At 37.8% G+C, this 8,196-nt stretch overlaps 1 protein-coding gene across 1 annotated transcript in view; it reads left to right on the plus strand.

The window, feature by feature from the left end:
• The window catches only part of MIPEP (mitochondrial intermediate peptidase), a 74,519-nt gene extending 66,621 nt beyond the window's left edge, over positions 1-7,898 (plus strand). Inside the window, exon 19 of the mRNA XM_032678580.1 lies at positions 7,646-7,898. Within this exon, the coding sequence (XP_032534471.1) occupies positions 7,646-7,740 (95 nt within the window). The 3' untranslated portion in view covers positions 7,741-7,898. The remainder of the gene's footprint in view (positions 1-7,645) is intronic.
• Positions 7,899-8,196: the final 298 nt, after the last annotated feature.

Consider the following 8,196-nt stretch of genomic DNA (forward strand, 5'->3'; position numbering starts at 1 on the left):
CATATATTAAGCAACTATATATTCTTTAGATTTTTTCTATTTATACTTCTGATCTACAGGATTATTTTTCATTCAGTATGACTTTGCAAACTTACTTTTCTTTAGGGTTCTTGAAGAATCTGTGTTTGTAACCTTGAAAAACTGTAGCCCAAAACTGTCGATTAAGTAGTTGCAAGGCAGGAATGTACATCTTTACATGTGTACCTAATTTTTATATTGTAAGTCATATCGTAGAGAAAGAAAAAGATGTTTTTAGACACCAGTTATGCTTATTGTCTCTTCTATTTCTGGGATATATTCTTAATTTTACTGAGCTTTGAATCTTCCTGGAGTGTCCTAGAAACTATGTTGAAGTTGCTGGCAGTGTGCTTCCTTGAATCAAATACTATATGAATGAAGTTTACAAAATTCATCTCTGGATGGTCTTAGAGAAGATCTATGGAAGTATGGCTGGCTTTCATCCTTGCATGTGATAGAACACAGTGTAATATGGTGCAATCAGTTTGGAGCTGAGAGTATGCATCAGTTATTATGGATAAAACTTGCTACTGAAATTAATCTGAAAGACTGATATCATAGTCTAGGAAATTCCGAATTTATTTTAAGTTTAAAGGAAATCTAAGTATAAAGTTTGGCAAGGTACATGAAAGCACACAAACAAGTCTAAGGCTTGTAATGCGGTAATTAGATGTTTTAGGCATTTCAATATTCATAGTCCTTGTGCTTCTAGTCCTCAATTAATTTAGTGCAGAATGTTCATCAGTAGCTCGTCAGGACCAATGGTGAATGAGAAAGAGGCGATGGCTGTGCAGCCTGGGGCTTGAAGAAGAGAGCAAGCTTGTCTAAGGAACAGTTGTGCGTGCTGCAGAACAGTGAACTTGACATTAATGGTAGAATAATGGCATCTTTATGCTGTGACCAAAAAGATCTGTATAAAGGGTTCGATTTTTGTCTTTTTTCTTTAAATCCATAAACCACTAAACAGAACTGTGTGTCACATCAAGGTTAGTAACAGCAGTGCACCTGCTGGTGTGTTTGTTCACATGTAATAGAAGAACCAGACAGCAGTGACTCCTCGCATTAGCTTGAGTAATACTGGTGATAAGAGCACAGACTCTGATTTACAAAAAATGGCAGAAGTTTTCGAGATGTTTTCACAGAATTACAGAATCACAGAATAGTTGAGATTGGAAGAGACCTCTGGAGGTCAGCTGGGCCAACACACCTGCTAAAGTAGGATCCTCTAGAGCTGGGTGTCCTGGACCATGTCCAGAAGGCTTTTGAATATCTCCAAGGAGTAAGACTCCACAGCCTCTCTGGGCAGCTTTGCCACTGCTTGCTCATCCTCACAGGAAAAAAAATGTTAAGAAGTAATCCTTGTATTTCAGTTTATACCCCTTGCCTCTGGTCCTGTAACTGGGCACCGCTGATAAGAGCCTGGCTCCCATCATCTTTGCACCCTTCCTTAGGGTATTTATACCTCTGAGCCTTCTCATCTCCAGGCTGAACAATCTCAGCTCTCTCAGCCTTTCCTCATAGAAGAGATGCTCCAGGCCCTCAGTCATCTCAGTGGGCCTTTGTTGCATTCTCTTCTGTATGTCCATGTCTGTTGTACTGAGGAGCCTAGCAATGGCCTAGTAATGGCCTCACCAATTCTGAGTGGAAGGATCAACTCCCTCAGCCTGCTGGCCGTGCTCTTCCTTATGCACTCAGGATGCCATTTCCCTTCTTTGTGGCAAGGAACCATTGCTGGCTCATGTTCAATTTGGTGTCCACCAGGACCCCCAGGACCTTTTCTGCAAAACTACTTTCTTGCTGGGTGTCCCCCAGTATATGTACTGGTGCCTGGGGTTGTTCCTCCCCAGATGCAGGACCCCATTATCCAGATCATTAATGATGTTAAACAGGACTGAACCCAGTATTGACCCCTGGAGTACACTGCTGGCACTGGCCTCTAACCAGTCTTTGTGGCACTGATTACCCCCCCTGTGAGCCCTGCCATTCAGCCACGTTTTTAGTCCAGCTCCCTGTCTGCTTATCCAGCCCATACATTAACAGCTTCTCAATGAGGATCTTACAGAACACCGTGTAGTCATTTCATCATATAAGATTATCAAATTAGTTAAGCATGACTTGCCCTTGATGAATCCATGGTGACTATTCCTGATGATTTTTTGGTTCATGAGTCTGAAAATGGTTTCCAGGAGTAGCTGATGCACCATCTTCCTAGGTATTGAGTTGAGACGGACTGGCCTGAGTTCTCCTTCTTGCCCTTCCTGAAGGTAGGAGTGAAATTAGCTTTTTTTCTGTCTTTTGGTACTTCCCTATTTTAATAGGTTACTGAGAGTCGCCTTGCAATGCCATCTGCCAGCTCCCTTAGCACTCATGGGTATATCCCATCAGGGCCTGTGGGCTTAAGTGTTCCATGATCTGATCCTCTTCCATCAAGGATACATCTTCAGATTATTTCCCTGGACACTTTTGTATTCTGAATTTCACTTTTATACTCTGTGTCTCTTTAAACAGAAATCTTAAAAGATATTCAAGATCATAAAAATAACCAGAATTCATCAGCAGGTTCCTTGCCTGTGCATATTGTGATGCTCATTTGTACATGGTGCAAAACTTAACAAACATGCTTGAATGACTCGCTGAAGAATGAAATCAGGGTGACTCAGGTGTTTTGACAAGATAATAATTTGATTTCTGATTTGGGATTATTTGAGGCTAAATCATAGAACACACCTGATGGAAAAATTTATTATAAGTTTATACTTAATTGCTCTGTATTTATTACAAAAATTGAGAATTTAAGGAGAAAAGTAAGAACAATTAGTTGTTCCTTAATTTGTTTAGGTTCAGTCAGCTTCTGATTCCTCTTGCTGCTTTTATTTTGGTTTTCATTATAGATGTTCCCGAATACTTGATTTCCATCTGTTGGTTTCCACTAGTTGCAAAACTGTGCTCCCATAGCAAATGACAAAACAGATACCTGATTAAAGATAGATTCCACCAAACTTTAAAGTTTGTTGATTTTACTCTTCTTCAGGGAAACAGTCCAGATTCTGTGCGCACTAGTGCCATATTTCAAAACCCTAAAGTTCTCTAGGCTGTTATTTCAGACTTTTTTTTTATATATAGAAATGCCCTTGCAGATGTCTGACTTTTGGATGGAGATGTGCAGCCTCACCCTTGAAATGCTTCCATATCTCCTTGTGAAGTTAGCCGTGTTCATTGACTGTTTGATAACAGCACATTTCATTTGTACAGTTTCTCTGTTATGATTTTCATCTCAGAATCCATCTATTGTCTTTCTCTTGTATTTGGATATGACCCTAGCTTTTCATCTTCTGTGACGTGATTCCATAGATGTACTGATTAGGAAAGATAAAGGATCTGACCTGCCATCCAGTGGAGTTACTGACAAGGTTCCTGTTTGGACTAGTCTTTAATTAGGAAGCACAATATACTTTTTTGTTGTTGTTTGGATTTGATTCTCTTGGCATTTGTTTCCATTAAAAAAATCAAAAACCATAACGGTTTTTTGAAACCTTTTAAAACATTTTCTGAAGTGACCCCTTTTATCTTACCCCTTTGATCATCAATAAAATGCAGAAATAGTCACAAATATGGATAGCAGAAGCACTTAAAAAATGAGTGAACCATACTTTGTCCAGGAGGCTTACTTTTTTAAAAAATGTTTCCTTAAAGTGAAAATACAGTTTGAGAAAAACTTGATTGCTCTGCCATTTTGTGTTGACCATATGGCTTTTGTATATTTTCTCCTTCCTAGGAGTACATGGCATTAGGGATTCCAAATCCCTTTAAAGTTATGTATCCCAGATGTCCCTTCTAGGTCCAGTTGTGTGCCGGTTGCAGGTCAGAACAAGATTCAGGTGTGCACCATCCCTCCCTCCCTCCTTTGGCACTCCCTAACTGGAAAGAAATCCAGGTGCACAGTCAGAAAGTGAATTGCAGTGTGAAATGTTTTGGGAACTGAGAGCATGGAACATATCCTGGAGTGCACTTCTCTTCAGTTTTGACGCAGTCACATTGCCCTTGGGGTTTCTGAAGAAGTCCTCATGCAAAATGCATGTGAAGTTGTGTTCTTGTTTTGTTAATGCCATATTATATTGCAGTCATATACAGCTGTGTGCCTACATGGTAACCAAACCGACTGACTGTGTAAATAAACACACATTTACTTTGATGCAGTTTTTGAAAATTTGTTTTTCCGTGCCTCAAATTGTACTTCATGGAATAATTATGATTTGAAGAGGCTGCAAAAATCTTCAGATAATCACTGTATGTCTCTTTGAAAGTGTTAGAAATATGCATAAATCCTGAAAGGTGATGTGAATGGCAACATATGTTAACTCAAACTACATGGACACAAAATAATTACTGTTCCACAGAGGCAGAGGCCAAATTTTGCCACAGGCTTTATTCTCTCAATTTTCAGTGATTGTAGGTTATAGCTAACCATCTCTCAAAAGGGTGTGGTTAACCACAGTGCTGTAATGTGAAAGAAAACTTCAAAGCAGAGAAGATAAGCTATGCAGTTGCCTTAGGCTTGGGAGAGACTGAGCTGAAATAAGAGTTGGGCTAAACATATTAAAATACACTCCTAAATTTGAAAACTGCAACCATCAGACCTTGTGGACATCTTACTAAATCATGTAGACTGAAGTGCTGAGTACTTACAATATATCAAAGCTGATCTTGCTTTGATATATTTTAATGGATTTTCAAGGGAGATGTGACCTTTTTTAACACATCTGTGTAGAGTAAGAGGTTAAAACAGAGAAATACCATCAGTATCTGTTTCTTTTGGAGTTGTCTACTCTAAAATCTGTAGTTGATTATTTCATAAGGGCATCATCACTTCACTACAGTAGGAGTTCTTCAGCAGTGACCTCAGTTACTCTTCATCCCTTCCTTGCAAAAGTGAAGTCTGCTAGTGTCTGCTTTTGATGTCAGTGATGGGAAAATAGCAATGCAGCAGACTGCAAATGCAAGAAATCTGAAATCTGTTTTTGTTATCAAAAGTTGGAACTACTGGTTTGGAGGTCATTTGACATCACAATTGCCAGAATGATTTTGAAATCTCCTACATATTTAAAACAAACCATGTGGAGTGTAAATAAATAAAATTTGTAACAAGTTTTGAGTGAGATTTGTAAGACTGTACTTAACTGCACTAAAATACATCCAAGCATACTGTAGTTAATTATCTTTCTTTTATTCATTTTGTAATATCCAGGATTGGAATGGTTTTGTTATAATTTTCCATTTTTATGTAAGCAGGAAATTAAATCTACTTGAAGATAATCCCAGCTTCAGTTTCTTCCGCCTAATCATTATACTCTTAGCTCTTCTTTTGCAGTGTATTGATAGTTAGCAGAACAATTTTTAGTGTGTCAAAGAATTGGCTAAGCATCATCCAGAGTGGCTGGTTTTTATAGTCAGTATTGGAAGGGGATTTTTGTATTGTGGGGCTTGGGAAGTAGTGGTTATGCCTGTTGTGGCCGTCTCTATGTACTCTCTATGCAGCATTATAGTCATCTCTCCATATTGATATCTGATGGAAAAAGACATATTGGCTATAGAATAATTGTTCTTTTATCAAGCCACATCTTTAAAAATTGGAAGGAAGGAATAATGTCACCAGCTTGAGATTTTATACCTGAGCTAGTCATCCAGGTTTCCTTTCTGAGATGCAGGGAAAAGTAGATTCTTCATAGGCACAACTCATCACAAAGTAGCCCTGTGAAGAAGATCAGAGGAGTGGCACCCATGAAGGTCTTACTACTGTTCAGTCTCAAGAAATAGAGCTGGTTAGTTCAGATGTAAAAATGTCTGAGGAAAAATGAGAGCAAAAAAAGGCAAAACAAATTGCAGTGTAGGGACTGGACTGCTCCAACTGAGTCTGAGACAAAGCTCCAGTAGTCATGCATGACACTGCATGTTCCAGTGGGCTGCCATCCATGTCACCTTCTTATGGCATTCTCTTCACTTCTGTGAAAACTGCAGGAAAATATGAGTTTAAACTGGAATTTTTCCAAGGCTGTTAGGGAGCAAATATGCATGTCCCCCAGCCAGCCCACTGAGGAACCCAAGAGAGGGAGTCTGCAAGAGGCCATGGCTCTCTGGGGAGGTCAGATTAGTAGCTGGGTATCTGTACACATCTGTTTTTCAGCCCAGCACATAGCAAGACATTTTTCATTGTGAACTACAAGTAATTCCACAGCAATTTTTTTAACATTAGAGTAGATTACAAGTTTACCAAGTATTTGGAAATACTAATGCTGTTCTCTTTCATTTTAAAAATAGCTTGATGCAAACTTCATTTAACAGCATTTCAGTTAACCTATATATAGTATGAGATTTGTTTTCCTTTTAGTGCTCAGCATTAATCTACTGGGTCATGGCAGTTTGTGTTGACACTTGTAACGTGTTTAAATCAGATTGAAATGGAATTCTGTAAGGTCTTAGCAGGAACATTCTTTCTGGTTGCTCACACAAATTTACTTTGAGCTGATCTGTTTCCTGATGGGTTTTGAATCATTGTGTTATAGTAAAAGATTACGGTCTTTTAGCAGCATGCAATTATAATTTCCACCAAAAGCAAATATTGTTGAGGATGTGAAAGATTATAAAATTATGTTCAGTAGGTACCCTGATCAGAAAGGGTAGAACAAGGTTATATTTACATTGGCAGTTGTCAGAAAGAACAGATCACTTCAAAGAAATACAAATATTAAATTTTACATTATTTGGCAGCTGTGCTGTTGGTTTTTTTTCTGGTACAAGTTATGCAGTAAATTTCCAAACATAAGCTTGAAAATCTTAATAACAGTGAAAAGACCAACATTATGTAATGTTAAGTACAAAGAAAGATCTGAAAATAATTTAAAGTATATATTCTCATGCTTTCCAAAAATTGGGATTCTGAGGAGGGTGTGAGATTTTTAACTGCTCCATTCATAGAATTACCTGAAAAAATACTTCAGCATGATTCTTCATTATGCTAATTTCCCTGTTATCCTGTAGCCAAATGCTACAGCTAACAGATGCACTAATTAAAATCCTTAATAAAAGGTAAGTCCTGGTACTGTAAAAAAGCAAAACTAAAACTGCAGTGTTTTGAAAATGCTTTTGTTTATGTTTCATGCCTTGTCAAAAATTTCAGAGGCATTTGTACTTTAAGTACTAAATCAAGTGCTTCTAAGGTGTGTAACACATTGAGAAAATGTATTTTTTTTCTGGCTCAGTCAAAGCTGAGATTTATCTGATAAGGATTTATATACCCGCTCAATCACTGATTTATTCCAGTCATTTGGAAATGACTGAGTCTGTGGTTACATTGCTTTAAAATGGATATAATTCCCTGCTTAAGCAAGATTGTAGTGATAAAAATCATTTAACAGTCTTGAAACCTGTCAATTCTGTGATAACGTGTAGCTTGAAGAAATTAAATAATCCCTATACACTATAACTGCACTTAGTTCTTATCAAAGAAACATGATAACCATTTCTGTCATATAGTGACATTAAAAGTTAGTTACCAATAAATGTTACCATTGACAAAGCTGTCAAGGTCATAGTATTCTTGTGAAGAGTCTGTTGTCTTGCTTTTCTGTAGGTATGCTTCAGAAATCACCTTCAGTTGAAGATTTTGTGGATGCCCTTGTTTCAGACTTAGACCACGACTTCGAAACGTTTATCATGGACTCATAAAAATGTTCAGCAGAACTGAATTATTTTATGGAAGATTGCATATGTCTTCATAATTGTGGGTAAAATATTGTTGTGACTGGTTTTGCTTTTTTGTGAACACTTGTAAAAGTTTGACTATTCATGTTGGTGGAACAGTAATAAATACTTTCATTGGATCACCTGGTTTCAATTATGGAGATGATGGTTTTCCATTGCATAGGAGCTTAAGCATGGAATTTGAGAGAACAAATCTGCTAGAATGTGCTGTTAGAAAATTTGGTCTTGTTGGACCATCTGAGTAAACAGGAATTGAACTCATCTTCAGGGTGAGTGGAGGGGTATGAATACTCTTGGTACACACGTTGATTCAGTATTAGGGCTTACCTGTTGAGTGTCATGACCCAGAACTGTTCACATGGGTCTTTCTCACATGTTCATGGATTTTCTTTAGCCTTGTTTAACTGTGTTCCTTGCAGG

This window comes from Chiroxiphia lanceolata, chromosome 2 (assembly GCF_009829145.1).
Source record: "Chiroxiphia lanceolata isolate bChiLan1 chromosome 2, bChiLan1.pri, whole genome shotgun sequence".
NCBI lineage: Eukaryota > Metazoa > Chordata > Aves > Passeriformes > Pipridae > Chiroxiphia > Chiroxiphia lanceolata.